The following is a 16,190-nucleotide window of genomic DNA, read 5'->3' as shown; positions in this document are numbered from 1 at the left end:
AATGATGATTCTTGGCATTTGTACAGTACTTTTAGTTTTCCAAAGCTTTTTCCCTATACTATCTCATTTTACTCTCATTACATCCCTGAGACGTAGGGAAAGGCAGTTATTATCATTCCCACTTTACAGAAGAGGGAACTGAGGGACAGAGAAGTGAAGTCACTTGGCTACGATCACACTGTAGGCCAGAAGCTGAGTCGGGATTAAAACACAGAACATCTGACTCAGTTTTTTGGTCTTTTTCATGTTATTTGTTAAGCGCTTACTATATACCAGGCACCGTACTAAGCGCTGACGTAGATAAAAGCTAGATACAGTCCACGGCCCACATGGGGTTCGCAGTTTTAATCCCCATCTTACAATTTAGGTATCGAGAAGTTACGTGACTTGCCCAAAGTCACACAGCAGATACATGTCGGAGCTGGGATTAGAACCCATGTTGTTCTGGCTCCCAAGCCCATGCTCTACACGCTAGGCTATGCTGCTTCTCATTTTGCTCTCAGTTGACTATACTCCATTATATGGTGTTCTACACTATCTACAACATAGATCAACAATAATTTAGTCACCGACTTGGCCTAGTGGATAGAGAACGGGCCTGAGAGTCAGACCTCAGGGATTCTAATCCCGACAACTCCCCTTTTCTGCTGCATGACCTGGGGCAAGGCACTTCACTTCTCTGGGTTTCAGTTACTTCATCTGTAAAATGGGGATCGAGACTGTGAGCCCCATGTGGGACCGGGACTGTGTCCAACCTGATTTGTTTGTATCCACTCCAGAGCTTAGTATTGTGCCTGGCACATAGTCTTCTAGACTATAAGCACGCTGTTGGATAGGGACCGTCTCTATATGTTGCCAATTTGTACTTCCCAAGCACTTAGCACAGTGCTCTGCACACAGTAAGCACTCAATAAATGTGATTGAATGAATAGTAAGCTGTTAACAAATACCACAGTTACTATTATTACCATCATCATCATCATCATCATCAATCAGAATCACCATGGAGGGAATAATGATATCATTTGTTAATTCAATCATATTTATTGAGTGCTTACTGTGTTCACAGCACTGTACTTAGTGCTTGGACTGACTTGTTCCAATTTGTACGTGAACTCTGCTCATTATCTCTCTTTGGCAGAAATCAAACTGGAAGGTCAAAACTGGACCACCGAGAAAGGCTCTTTATCCTAACTCTCTTGCCTCCTCTCTCCTCCTTCTCCCCACCCCCTGCCCCTTCTATATGTTTTCTGGTGCTGTCTCTGTTATGCTTAGCTCTTCCTCCCTTTACCTGACTGTACCTTCCTTTGCCCCTCTCCATCTCCCTCTGCCTCTCTTAACCTCTCTCTGTCTCATCCCACCTTCCTCTGCCTCTCCCCATCTCCCTCTGCTTCACCCACCTCCCTCTGTCCCTTTCCATCTCCCTCTGCCTTTTTTGATCTCCTTTTGTCTCTTTGCATCTCCCACTGCTTTGCCTCACTCCCCCACTCCCTGCCTCCCTACTTCTTCTGCTTCTGCCTCCTGTCAGTTTACCCTCTCTTCTACTTTCCCATCATTCCCAGCAATATCTTCAGAGGAGATCTCCTCCCTCTTCTCAAGTGCCACCCCCGCCACCTGTGCTTCAGATCCCATTGCCTCTCAACTTATAATAACTCTCACCCTTTCCCTCCTCCTCTCCTTAACTTCCAACTTCAACAGCTCACTCTCCAATGGCTTCTTCCCCTCTGCCTTCAAACATGCCCATGTCTCCCCTATCCTAAAAAAACCCTCTCTTGGCCCCACTGCCCCTTCCAATTATCGCCCTACCTCCCACCTACCCTTCCTTTCCGAACTCCTAGAGTGAGTCATCTACACTTGCTGCCTCGAATTCCTCAACTCCAACTCTCACCTAGACTCCCTCCAATCTGGCTTCCATCTCCTCCACTCCACTGAAACCACCCTCTCAAAGTTCACCAATGACCTCCTTCTTGTCAAATCCATTGGCTCCTACTCTATCTTAATCCTCCTCGACCTCTCAGCTGCCTCTGACACTGTCGACCACCCCCTTCTCCTCAAAGCATTATCCAACCTTGGCTTCATGGACTCCGTCCTCTATTGGTTCTCCTCTTATCTCTCTGGTCATTCATTCTCAGATTCCTTCGCTGGTTCCTCTTCCCCCCCTCCCATCCCCTAAGTGTAGGGGTTACTGAAGGGTCAATTTTTGGTCCCCTTCTGTTCTCCATCTATACTCACTCCCTTGGTGAACTCATTTGCCCCCACAGCTTCTATCACCTCTATGTCAATGACACCCAAATCTACATCTCTTCACTTGTTCTCTTTCCCTCCCTCCAGGCTCGTATCTCCTCCTGCCTTCAGGACATCTCCATATGGATGTCCTCCCACCACCTAGAACTCAAAATGTCCAAGATTGAGTTCCTTATATTCCCTCCCAAATCCTGTCCTCTCCCTGACTTTCCCGTCACTGTGGACAGCACTACCATCTTTCCCATCTCACAAGCCCACAACCTTGGCGTCGTCCATGACTTTGCTCTCTCATTCACCCTACACATCCAATCCACCACCGAAACCCACCAGTCTCACCTTCACAACATCGCAAAGATCCGTCCTTTCCTCTCCATTCAAACCGCTACTTTGTTGATAAAATCTTTCATCCTATCCTGACTGGATTACTGCATCAGTCCCTTTCTGATCTCCCATCCTCCTGTCTCTCCCTGCTTCAGTCTGTACTTCACTCTGCTACCCAGATTATCTTTGTACAGAAACACTCTGGGCATGTCACTCCCCTCCTCAAAAATCTCCAGTGGTTGCTTATCAACCGTCGCATGAAGCAAAAACTCCTCACTATTGGCTTTAAAGCACTCCATCACCTTGCCCTCTCCTACCTCACCTCCCTTCTCTCCTTCCCCAGCCCAGCCCACACACTCCGTTCCTCTGTCACTAACCTCCTCATTGTGCCTCGTTCTCACCTGTACTGCCATCAACCCCTGGCTCACATCCTTGCTCTGGCCTGGAATGCCCTCCCTCCTCACATCTGCCAATCTAGCTCTCTTCCCCTCTTCAAAGTCCTACTGAGAGCTCACCTCTTCCAGGAGGCCTTCCCAGACTGAGCCCCCCTTTTCCTTTGTTCCTCCTCCCCTCCCCATCGCCCCTACTCCAACACTCTGCTCTACCCTCTTCTCTGCCCCACAGCACTTGTGTATATGTGTACATATTTATTACTCTATGTTATTAATGATGTGTATATATCTATAATTCTATTTATTTATATTTGATGCTATTGATGCCTGTCTACTTGTATTATTTTGTTGTCTGTCTTCCCCTTCTAGCCTGTGAGCCCATTGTTGGGTAGGGATTGTCTCTTTCTGTTGCTGAATTGTGCTTTCTAAGCACTTAGTACAATGCTGTGCACATAGTAAGCACTCAATAAATACAAATGAATGAGTGAATGAATTCAGCAGTGTTTATTCATTCAGTCGCATTCATTGAGCACTTACTGTGTGCAGAGTATCTTAGAAACCCGATTTCCTGTTCTGAAGCTGAAGTTAGATAGTCCCTCCTGGGAACTGCATCATTCTCACCTTTGCTCGCTTTTCAATATGGAAAAAAAAAGGTTGCAGAACTATTGACTTCAGAGTCCAAACCTGGTGATAAGTCTCTTCCTGACCTCCCTTGGTTGTTTACTTTCGACATTTTTTGAGAACCTACTGAGCCCTTGGGAGAGTACAACAGAATTAGTGGACACTTTCCCTGCCAAGCACTGAACTAAGCACTAAAGTAGAGACAAGATAATCAGGTCCCACACGGGGCTCAAAGTCCAAGCAGGGGTGAAAAGAGGTATTGAATCTCCATTTTACAGATAAGGAATTTAAGGCACGGAGAAGTTAAGTGACGTGCCCAAGGAGACACAGTAGGTAAGAGGGGCAGCAGGAATTAGAACTCAGGTCCTCTGACTCCCAAGCCCGTGCTCTTTTCAGTATGCTATGCTTTTTCTGCAATGAGGTCTCCGATCTCAAAAACCTCAAGTGAGTCCCTGCAGCGGTTGGGTAAGTGTCTGAAACTCCTAATACTAAGCCCATATAGATACAAAGAGCTGTAGGGAAGAGAGGAGGGGAGGGAAAATGTGAGAGGAAGGAAGCCTAGCAGAGATAAACAAGAGCAAGGAGGCACCAGAGAGAGGATCTTTTCCAGGTTTATTCCCCAATTAGAATGAGAAGTGGTGTGGCCTAGTGGAAGGAGCACAAGACTGAAAGTCAGAGGACCTTCTCTGTCTCCTGCCTGCTGAATGACTTTGGAGAAGTCGCTTCACTTCACTGTGCCTTCGTTTTCTCATCTGTAAACTGGGGATTGAATCATACTCCTTCCTAGCAATTTCACCCAAATTACCAATACTGATTTACCCCCTGAATAGATAGCATTATCCATCATCAACTGTGACTCAGAGTTCAACCTTCACTGGTGAGACCCATACCCACCCTTGCTCAGGATTGCAGCAACTTTGGATCTCTATCCTGCGATAATAGCTCTACTATCTCCTCTCACCTTGCAGATTTCTCCACTGGTTAGGACATCACATTTGCACCATACCAGCATCTACGAGATGATTTGGGTGAGTGGAAGGCTGCTTCTTCCACTTGTATCAGTGAAAAATAAAATGAAGGACAAATTGTTCTTATTTGGAGGAATGCCTGCAGGAAAATAGATTCCTTCTGACATCAGGTTATAATCTTTTATCTCCTCTGGGCTCAACTTAAGAAAATGTGAAAGGGCAGGGTGATGTAAAGATTAGGCTGTAGCAGTAGGCAGGGAGTCCCTCTGAGATCTTCATGTGGAAAGTGCCCTGTGAGTGGAAAAGAATTCTCCTGGGTTCTGGAGGCAAAACTCACTCCACCATTTTGGGAGTTTGGTTTGCAGTCTCATAGCAAACACTCAGGGGAAATTAAAGCCATGGTAGGAGGACACATGCTCTAACTGCTTCTGAGTCTCTTGTCTTCCAAGGCTGACCGGTATCACCAGGTTTCTTTTGGGAAGTTGTGTAAATACTCAACAATTCATTTTCAGTTCTCTCTCAGTCATACCTCCTCTTATTTACTGAGTGATCTTAGTCTTTAATTTCAAGCTCTTTAACCACCATATCTCCTCCTAGAGTTAGTGATGAGTAATCAGTATGCATCCCATCTCAATCCCTTCCCACCTACTAAGGATTCCGGAAATGGACAGGGCCTTGGTCAAAGATGGGGCGATCACAGAAGGAGAAGAACTAGGAGCTTGTTTAGGTTGGACAGTGGAACTGAGGAGAAAGTGAATTGATGCAGCTTGCCCCATTCTTCACGTGCTGTTTTCTAGACTTGGGGGTCTCCAAATTATCCTATTTTCCTCCTTCACCTGGAAACATGAGAAAGCACTTTGCCAGTCCGTGTTTCAGGGAGAAGTTCTCCCATGAATCCTTTTGGAATCCCCACCTAGAAGCCTGACAGTTTACTTCAAGCCTTATCATTTTTTGCTTCCCCCCCACCCCAATCTGAGTCTCATTACTCATTCCCCTTCAGAAGTCTTGTTGTCCTTTTAATCTCCTCATGGCTGTCCTCATCTCCTTGTTCCTCAGGGCGTATATCATGGGGTTCAACATGGGCGTAACACCAGTATTGGTCAGGGAAATGGCTGTGTCCATGGGCAGGACGGTGAAGGGACGGCAGTAGATGTAGATGCATGGCACAAAATGGAGAGTCACCACCATGACGTGGGAGGTGCAGGTGGAGAGCATTTTGCTCCTCCCTTCTCCTGAGTGGGACCTGAGCATCACCAAGATGACCACGTAGGATCCCAACAGCAGGAGGAACCAGAGTGAAGTCAACAATCCATTGTTGGAGACCATCAACAGCTCGAGGGTAGATGTGTCAGTGCAGGCAAGTTTGAGGACCTGGGGGACATCACAGTAAAAAGCTTGAAGGACGTTGGGGCCGCAGAAAGGTAAAGGGAAGATCAGAATGATCTGAACAATGGAATGCAAACCCCCACCCACCCATGAAGCCATGACCAGCCCCATCCAAGTTTCCTGTCTCATGAGGGTCACGTAGCGCAGCGGCCTAGAGATGGCAAGGTATCGGTCTAAAGCCATCACTGAGAGAAAGAAGATATCAGCTCCCCCGATGAAGTGGAAGAAAAACATCTGAGTCATGCAGCCATTGAAGGAGATGGTCTTTTTCTCAGACAGAAGGTCGACCAGGAACTTAGGAAACATGATGGAGGGAAAAATGATATCCAGGACTGCCTTGTTTCGAAGCAGGAAGTACATGGGTGTGTGGAGTAGAGAATCTTTGGTCACAGTGACCACAATAAGCAAGTTTCCCAGCACGCTTGTTATATACACTGTGAGGAATGCTACAAACAGGAAAATCTCCAGCTCTCGAAACTCCATAAATGCTAAGAAGATAAGTTCTTTCACCCTGGTGTGGTTTTCCATTTCCACTTTGTAGAAGGACTTCACAAAGGTCCAACCTGATAAGCTCGTATCTATCCCGGTGCTTAGTACAGTGCCTGGAATGTAGCTGGACAAACACCTTAAAAAAAAGGTCAACTTTGAGGAAAAGAATGTAATTTGAGTTTGAGTGTCATAATGATGATTCTTGGCATCTGTACAGTACTTTTAGTTTTCCAAACCTTTTTCTCTATACTATCTCATTTTACTCTCATTACATCCCTGAGACGTAGGGAAAGGCAGCTATTATCATTCCCACTTTACAGAAGAGGGAACTAAGGCACAGAGAAGTGAAGTCACTTGGTTATGATCACACTGTAGGCCAGAAGCAGAGTCGGGATTAAAACCCAGAAATTCTGACTCAGTTTTTTGATCTTTTTCATGTTATTTGTTAAGCACTTACTATATACCAGGCACCGTACTAAGCACTGAGGTAGATAAAAGCTAGATACAGTCCCTGTCCCACATGGGCTCACAATCTCAATCCCCATTTTACAGATGAGGTAACTGAGGCATCGAGAAGTTACATGACCTGCCCAAAGTCACATAGCAGATACATGTCGGAGCTGGGATTAAAACCCACATCATTCTGGCTCCCAAGCCCATGCTCTACACACTAGACTATGCTGCTTCTCATTCTGCTCTCTTCTGAATATACTCCATTATATGGTGTTCTACACTATCGACAACATAGATCAACAATAATTTAGTCATCGACGTGGCCTAGTGGATAGAGAACAGTCCTGAGAGTCAGACCTCAGGGATTCTAATCCCGGCACCTCCCCTTTTCTGCTGCATGACCTGGGGCAAGGCACTTCACTTCTCTGGGCTTCAGATACCTCATCTGTAAAATGGGGATTGAGACTGTGAGCCGCATGAGGGACAGGGACTGTGTCCAACCTGCTTTGTTTGTATTCACCCCAGAGCTTAGTATTGTGCTCGGCACATAGTCTCCTAGACTGTGAGCCCGCTGTTGGGTAGGGACCATCTCCATATGTTGCCAACTTGTACTTCCCAAGTGCTTAGTACAGTGCTCTGCACACAGTAAGCGCTCAATAAATATGATTGAATGAATAGTAAGCTCTTAACAAATACCACAGTACTATTATTATTATTATCATCATCATCATCAATCGGAACCATGATGGAGGGAAAAATGATATCATTCATTTCATTCAATCATATTTATTGAGCACTTACTGTGTTCACAGCACTGTATTAAGCACTTGGATTGGAGTTCCAATTTGCATGTGAAATCTGCTCATTATCTCTCTTTGGCAGAAATCAATCAGGAAGGTCAAAACTGGACCACAAAGAAAGGCTCTTTATCCTAACTCTCTTGCCTCCTCTGTCCTCCTTCTCCCCTCCCCCTCCCCCTTCTATATGTGTTCTGGAGCTGTCTCTGTTTTGCTTAGCTCTTCCTCCCTTTATCTGACTGTACCTTCCTTGGCCCCTCTCCATCTCCCTCAGCCTCTCTTAACCTCCCTCTGTCTCATCCCACCTTCCTCTGCCTCTCCCCATCTCCCTCTGCTTCACCCACCTCCCTCTGCCCCTTTCCATCTCCCTCTGCCTTTTTCGATCTCCTTTTGTCTCTTTGCAACTCCCACTGCTTTGCCTCACTCCCCCACTCTCTGCCTCCCTACTTCTTCTGCTTCTGCCTCCTGTCAGTTTACCCCCTCCTCTACTTTCCCATCCTTCCCAGCAGTATCTTCAGAGATCACCTCCCTCTTCTCAAGTGCCACCCCCTCCACCTGTGCTTCAGACCCCATTCCCTCTCAGCTTATAAAAACTCTCACCCCTTCCCTCCTCCTCTCCTTAACTTCCAACTTCAGCCGCTCACTCTCCAATGGCTTCTTCCCCTCTGCCTTCAAACATGCCCATGTCTCCCCCATCCTAAAAGAACCCTCTCTTGACCCCACTGCCCCTTCCAGTTATCACCCTACCTCCCACTACCCTTCCTTACCAAACTCCTAGAGTGAATCGTCTACACTTGCTGCCTTGAATTCCTCAACTCCAACTCTCTCCTGGACTCCCTCCAATCTGGCTTCCATCTCCTCCACTCCACTGAAACCACCCTCTCAAAGTTCACCAACGACCTCCTTCTTGCCAAATCCATTGGCTCCTATTCTATCCTATTCTTCCTCGACCTCTCAGCAGCCTTTGACACTGTCAGCCATCCCCTTCTCCTCAAAATGTTATCCAAACTTGGCTTCACAGACTCTGTCCTCTCTTGGCTCTCCTCATCTCTCTGGCCATTCATTCTCAGTTTCTTTTGCTGGCTCCTCCTCCCACCTCCCATCCCCTAACTTTAAGGTTACTCAAGGGTCAGTTCTTGGTCTCCTTCTGTTCTCCATCTATACTCACTCCCTTGGTGAACTCATTTGCCCCCACAGCTTCAACTATCATCTCTACACCGATGACAACCAAATCTACATCTCCTCACTTGTTCTCTCTCCCTCCCTCCAGGCTGGTATCTCCTCCCGCCTTCGGGACTTCTCCATCTGGATGTCCTCCCACCACCTAAAACTCAAAATGCCCGAGACTGAGTTCCTTATATTCCCTCCCAAACCCTGTCCTCTTCCTGACTTTCCCGTCACTGTGGACAGCACTACCACCCTTCCCATCTCACAAGCCCTCTACCTTGGTGTCGTCCTTGACTTCACTGTCTCATTCACCCCACACATCCAATCCATCACCGAAACCTGCCAATCTCACCTTCACAACATCGCCAAGATCCATCCTTTCCTCTCCATCCAAACTGCTACGTTGTTGGTACAATCTTTCATCCTATCCCGACTGGATTACTGCGTCAGTCCCTTTCTGATATCCCATCCTCCTGTCTCTCCCCGCTTCAGTCTATACTTCACTCTTCTGCCCATATTATCTTTGTACAGAAACGCTCTGGGCATGTCACTCCCCTCCTAAAAAATCTCCAGTGGTTGCTTATCAACCTTCACATGAAGCAAAAACTCCTCACTATTGGCTTCAAAGCACTCTATCACCTTGGCCCCTCCTATCTCACCTCCCTTCTCTCCTTCCCCAGCTTGGCCCACACACTCTGTTCCTCTGTCACTAACCTCCTCACTGTGTCTCATTCTCACCTGTCCCACCATCTACCCCTGGCTCACATCCTTGCTCTGGCCTGGAATGCCCTCCCTCCTCACATCTGCCAATCTAGCTCTCTTCCCCTCTTCAAAGTCCTACTGAGAGCTCACCTCTTCCAGGAGCCCTCCCCAGACTGAGCCCTCCTTTTCCTCTGTACCTCTTCCCCTCCCCATCACCCCTACTCCATCTCTCTGCTCTACCCCCTTCCCTGCCCCACAGCACTTGTGTATGTGTGTACATATTTATTACTCTATTTTATTAATGATGTGTATATATCTATAATTCTATTTATTTATATTTGATGCTATTGATGCCTGTCTACTTGTATTATTTTGTTGTCTGTCTTCCCCTTCTAGTCTGTGAGCCCATTGTTGGGTAGGGATTGTCTCTATCTGTTGCCGAATTGTGTTTTCTAAGCACTTAGTACAATGCTCTGCACACAGTAAGCGCTCAATAATTACGTTTGAATGAATGAATTCAGCAGTATTCATTCATTCAATCGTATTTATTGAACACTTATGGTGTGCAGAGTATCATAGAAACCCCCTGGTTTCCTGCTCTGAAACTGAAGTTAGATAGTCCCTCCTGGGAACTGCATCATTCTCACCTTTGCTCGCTTTTCAATATGGAAAAAAAAAGGTTGCAGAACTATTGACTTCAGAATCCAAACCTGGTGATAAGTATCTTCCCGACCTTCCTTGGTTGCTTACTTTCTTCTTTTTTTGAGGACGTACTGAGCCCTTGGGAGAGTACAACAGAATTAGTGGACACTTTCCCTGCTAAGCACTGAACTAACCACTAAAGTAGAGACAAGATAATCAGGTCCCACATGGGGCTCAAGGTCCAAGCAGGGGTGAGAAGAGGTATTGAATCTCCATTTTCAGATAAGGAAACTAAGGCACGGAGAAGTTAACTGACTTGCCCACGGAGACACAGTAGGTAAGAGGTGCAGCAGGAATTAGAACTCAGGTCCTCTGACTCCCAAGCCTGTGCTCTTTTCAGTATGCTATGCTGCTTCTGCAATGAGGCTTCTGGTCTCAAAAACCTCAAGTGAGTCCTTGCAGCGGTTGGGTAAGTGTCCAGAACTCCTAATACTAAGCCCATATAGATACAAAGAGCTGTAGGGAAGAGAGGAGGGGAGGGAAAATGTGAGAGGAAGGAAGCCTAGCAGAGATAAACAGGAGAAAGTAGGCACCAGAGAGAGGATCTTTTCCAGGTTTATTCCCCAATTAGAATGAGAAGTGGTGTGGCCTAGTGGAAGGAGCACAGGACTGAAGCCAGAGGACCTTCTCTCTCTCTTGCCTACTGAACGACTTTGGAGAAGTCACTTCATTTCACTGTGCCTTTGTTCCCTCATCTGTAAACTGGGGATTAAATCGTATTCCTTCCTAGCAATTTCACCCAAATTACCAATACTGATTTACCCCCTGAATTGATAGCATTATCCATCATCAGCTGTTACTCAGAGTTCAACCTTCACTGGTGAGACCCATACCCACCCTTGCTCAGGATCGCAGTAACTTCGGATCCCTATCCTGAGATAGTAGCTCTACTAACTCCTCTCACCTTGCAGATTTCTCCACTGGTTAAGACATCACACTTGCACCACACCAGCATCTAAGAGATGATTTGGGTGAGTGGAAGGCTGCTCCTTCCACTTGTATCAGTGAAAAATAAAATGAAGGACAAATTGTTCCTATTTGGAGGAATCCCTGCAGGAAAATAGATTCCTTCTGACACCAAGGTTCTTAATCTTTTATCTCCTCTGGGCTCATCTTTAGAAAATGTGGAAGGCCAGGGTGAGTAAAAATTAGGCTATAGCAGTAGGCGGGGAGTCCCTCTGAGATTTTCATGTGGAAAGTGCCCTGTGAGTAGAAAAGAATTCTCCTGGGTTCTGGAGGCAAAACTCACTGCATCATTTTGGGAGTTTGGTTTGCAGTCTCATAGCAAACACTTAGGGGAAATTAAAGCCATGGTAGGAGGACACAGGATCTAACTGTTTCTGAGTCTCTTGTCTTCCAAGGCTGACCTGTATCACCAGGTTTCTTTTGGGAAGTTGTGTAAATACTCGCCAACCATTTTCAGTTCTCGCTCAGTCAGACCCCCTCTTATTTATTGAGTGATCTTAGTCTTTAATTTCAAGCTCTTTCACCACCATATCTTCTCCTAGAGGTAGTGATGAGTAATCGGTATGCCTCCCATCTCAATCCCTTCTCACCTACTAAGGATTCTGGAAATGGGCAGGTCCCTGGTCAAAGATGGGGAGATCACAGAAGGAGAAGAACTAGGAGCCTGTTTAGGTTGGACAGTGGAACTGAGGAGAAAGTGAATTGATGCAGCTTGCCCCATTCTTCACGTGCTGTTTTCTAGACTTGGGGGTCCCCAAATTCTCCCATGTTCCACCTTCAACTGGAAACATGAGAAAGCCCTTTGCCATATTGTGTTTCAGGGAGAAGTTCTCCCATGAATCCTTTTGGAATCCCCACCTAGAAGCTTGACAGTTTACTTCAAGCCTTATCATTTTTTGCTTTCCCCCCCCACCCCAATCTGAGTCTCATTACTCATCCCCCTTCAGAAGTCATGTCGTCCTTTTAATCTCCTCATGGCTGTCCTCATCTCCTGGTTCCTCAGGGCATATATCATGGGGTTCAACATGGGGGTGACACCAGTATTGGTCAGGGAAATGGCTGTGTCCATGGGCAGGACGGTGAAGGGACGGCAGTAGATGTAGATGCATGGCACAAAATGGAGAGTCACCACCATGACGTGGGAGGTGCAGGTGGAGAGCACTTTGCTCCTCCCTTCTCCTGAGCGGGACCTGAGAATCACCAAGATGGCCACATAGGATGCCAGCAGCAGGAGGAACCAGAGTGAAGTCAACAATCCGTTGTTGGAGACCATCAACAGCTCGAGGGTAGATGTGTCAGTGCAGGCAAGTTTGAGGACCTGGGGGACATCACAGTAGAAAGCTTGAAGGACATTGGGGCCACAGAAGGGTAAAGGGAACAACAGAATGATCTGAACAATGGAATGCAAACCCCCACCCACCCATGAAGCCATAATCAACCCCATCCAAGTTTCTTGTCTCATGAGGGTCACGTAGCGCAACGGCCTAGAGATGGCAAGGTATCGGTCTAAAGCCATCACTGAGAGAAAGAAGACATCAGCTCCTCCAATGAAGTGGAAGAAAAACATCTGAGTCATGCAGCCATTGAAGGAGATGGTCTTTTTCTCAGACAGAAGGTCGACCAGGAACTTAGGAAACATGATGGAGGGAAAAATGATATCCAGGACTGCTTTGTTTCGAAGCAGGAAGTACATGGGTGTGTGGAGTAGAGAATCTTTGGTCACAGTGACCACAATAAGCAAGTTTCCCAGCACGCCCGTTATATACACTGTGAGGAACGCTACAAACAGGAAAATCTCCAGCTCTCGAAACTCCATAAATGCTAAGAAGATAAGTTCTTTCACCCTGGTGTGGTTTTCCATTTCCACTGTGTAGAAGGACTTCACAAAGGTCCAACCTGATAAGCTCGTATCTATCCCGGTGCTTAGTACAGTGCCTGGAATGTAGATGGACAAACACCTTAAAAAAAAGGTCAACTTTGAGGAAAAGAATACAATTAGAGTTTGAGTGTCGTAATGATGATTCTTGGCATTTGTACAGTACTTTCAGTTTTCCAAAGCTTTTTCCCTATACTATCTCATTTTACTCTCAACACATCCCTGAGATGTAGGGAAAGGCAGCTCTTATCATTCCCACTTTACAGAAGAGGGAACTGAGGCACAGAGAAGTGAAGTCACTTGGTTACAATCACACTGTAGGCCAGAAGCAGAGTCTGGATTAAAACACAGAACTTCTGACTAAGTTTTTTGGTCTCTTTCTTGTTATTTCTTAAGCACTTACTATATACCAGGCACCGTACTAAGCGCTGACGTAGATAAAAGCTAGATACAGTCCACGGCCCACATGGGGCTCGCAGTTTTAATCCCCATTTTACAATTTAGGTATCGAGAAGTTACGTGACTTGTCCAAAGTCACACAGCAGATGCATATCGGAACTGGGATTAGAACCCATGTCATTCTGGCTCCCAAGCCCATGCTCTACACACTAGGCTATGCTGCTTCTCATTCTGCTCTCAGTTGACTATACTCCATTATATGGTGTTCTACACTGTCTACAACATAGTTCAACAATAATTTAGTCATCGATATGGCCTAGTGGATAGAGAACGGGCTTGAGTCAGACCTCAGGGATTCTACTCCAGACACCTCCCCTTTTCTGCTGCATGACCTGGGGCAAGTAAGTTCACTTCTCTGGGCTTCAGTTACTTCATCTGTAAAATGGGGATCGAGACTGTGAGCCCCATGTGGGACAGGGACTGTGTCCAACCTGATTTGTTTGTATCCACCCCAGAGCTTAGTATTGTGCCTGGCACATAGTCTTCTAGACTGTGAGCCCACTGTTGGGTAGGGACCATCTCCATATGTTGCCAACTTGTACTTCCCAAGCGCTTAGTACAGTGCTCTGCACACAGTAAGTGCTCAATAAATACGATTGAATGAATAGTAAGCTCTTAACAAATACCACAGTTACTATTATTATCATTATCAGCATCATCATCATCATCAATCGGAACCATGATGGAGGGAAAAGTGATATCATTCATTCATTCAATCATATTTATTGAGCGCTTACTGTGTGCACAACACTGTACTAAGTGCTTGGACAGACTTGTTCCAATTTGTACATGAACTCTGCTCATTGTCTCTTTTTGGCAGAAATCAAACTGGAAGGTCAAAACTGGACCACAAAGAAAGACTCTTTATCCTCTCTTGCCTCCTCTCTCCTCCTTCTCCCCTCCCCCTCCCCCTTCTATATGTTTTCTGGAGCTGTCTCTGCTTTGCTTAGTTCTTCCTCCCTTTATCTGACTGTACCTTCCTTGGCCCCTCTCCATCTCCCTCTGCCTCTCTTAACCTCCCTCTGTCTCATCCCACCTTCCTCTGCCTCTCCCCATCTCCCTCTGTTTCACCCACCTCCCTCTGCCTCTTTCCATCTCCCTTTGCCTTTTCCTACCTCCTTTTGTCTCTCGGCATCTCCCACTGCTTTGCCTCACTCCCCCACTCTCTGCCTCCCTACTTCTGCTTCTGCTTCCTGTCAGTTTACCCCCTCCTCTACTTTCCCATCCTTCCCAGCAGTATCTTCAGAGGAGATCACCTCCCTCTTCTCAAGTGCCACCCCCTCCACCTGTGCTTCAGACCCCATTCCCTCTCATCCTATAACAACTCTCACCCCTTCCCTCCTCCTCTCCTTAACCTCCAACTTCAGCCCGCTCACTCTCCAACAGCTTCTTCCCCTCTGCCTTCAAACATGCCCATGTTTCTCCCATCCTAAAAAAAACCCTCTCTTGGCCCCACTGCCCCTTCCCGTTATCGCCCTACCTCCCACCTACCCTTCCTTTCCAAAATCCTAGAGTGAGTCATCTACACTTGCTGCTTCGAATTCCTCAACTCCATCTCTCTCCTGGACCCCCTCCAATCTGGCTTCCACCTCCTCCACTCCACTGAAACCATGCTCTCAAAGTTCACCAATGACCTCTTTCTTGCCAAATCCATTGGCTCCTATTCTATCCTAATCTTCCTCGACCTCTCAGCTGCCTCTGACACTGTCAACCATCCCCTTCTCCTCAAATTGTTATCCAACCTTGGTTCATGGACTCCGTCCTCTCTTGGTTCTTCTCATCTCTCTGGCCATTCATTCTCTGTTTCCTTCGCTGGCTCCTCCTCCCCGCTCCCATCCCCTAACTTTAGGGGATACTCAAGGGTCAGTTCTTGGTCTCCTTCTGTTCTCCATCTATACTCACTCCCTTGGTGAACTCATTCACCCCCACAGCTTCAACTATCATCTCTACGCCGATGACACCCAAATCTACATCTCCTCACTTGTTCTCTCTCCCTCCCTCCAGGCTCGTATCTCCTCCCGCCTTCAGGACTTCTCCATCTGGATGTCCTCCCACCACCTAAAACTCAAAATTTCTGAGACTGAGTTCCTTATATTCCCTTCCAAACCCTGTTCTCTCCCTGTCTTTCCCATCACTGTGGACAGCACTACCATCCTTCCCATCTCACAAGCCGCAACCTTGGTGTCGTCCTTGACATACACTTGGGGTCTCATACACCCCACACATCCAATCCATCACCAAAACCTGCCGATCTCACCTTCACAACATCGCCAAGATCTGTCCTTTCCTCTCCATCCAAACCGCTACGTTGTTGGTACAATCTTTCATCCTATCCCGACTGGATTACTGCGTCAGTCCCTTTCTGATCTCCCATCCTCCTGTCTTGCTCTTCTTCAGTCTATACTCCACTCTTCTGCCCAGATTATCTTTGTACAGAAACATGCTGGGCATGTCACTCCCCTCCTCAAAAATCTCCAGTGGTTGCTTATCAACCTTCGCATGAAGCAAAAACTCCTCACTATTGGCTTCAAAGCACTCTATCACCTTGGCCCCTTCTACCTCACCTCCCTTCTATCCTTCCCCAGCCCAGTCCACACACTTCGTTTCTCTGTAACTAACCTCCTCACTGTGCCTCGTTCTCACCTGT

General features: G+C 46.7%; 2 protein-coding genes across 2 annotated transcripts; both read right to left on the bottom strand.

Annotated features, from left to right (window-relative positions):
• Positions 1-5,542: 5,542 nt before the first annotated feature.
• LOC119943764 (olfactory receptor 4D6-like) lies at positions 5,543-6,547 on the bottom strand. The gene has a single exon (XM_038764925.1). It carries the CDS (start codon positions 6,458-6,460, stop codon positions 5,543-5,545), a length of 918 nt encoding a protein of 305 aa, XP_038620853.1. The 5' UTR covers positions 6,461-6,547.
• Positions 6,548-12,151: 5,604 nt separating this feature from the next.
• On the bottom strand, positions 12,152-13,156 carry LOC119943785 (olfactory receptor 4D6-like). The gene has a single exon (XM_038764950.1). The coding sequence runs from the start codon at positions 13,067-13,069 to the stop codon at positions 12,152-12,154; it is 918 nt and encodes a 305-aa protein (XP_038620878.1). The 5' UTR covers positions 13,070-13,156.
• Between the last annotated feature and the right edge of the window lie 3,034 nt (positions 13,157-16,190).

The sequence above is a fragment of the Tachyglossus aculeatus genome, chromosome 22 (genome assembly GCF_015852505.1).
Source record: "Tachyglossus aculeatus isolate mTacAcu1 chromosome 22, mTacAcu1.pri, whole genome shotgun sequence".
NCBI lineage: Eukaryota > Metazoa > Chordata > Mammalia > Monotremata > Tachyglossidae > Tachyglossus > Tachyglossus aculeatus.
This window is presented reverse-complemented; position numbering and strand designations above follow the sequence as displayed.

What these genes read in the sequence shown, in the direction of transcription:
- LOC119943764 (XM_038764925.1), bottom strand. Translation starts at nt 6,460, where the DNA reads ATGGAAAACCACACCAGGGTGAAAGAACTTATCTTCTTAGCATTTATG.
- LOC119943785 (XM_038764950.1), bottom strand. Translation starts at nt 13,069, where the DNA reads ATGGAAAACCACACCAGGGTGAAAGAACTTATCTTCTTAGCATTTATG.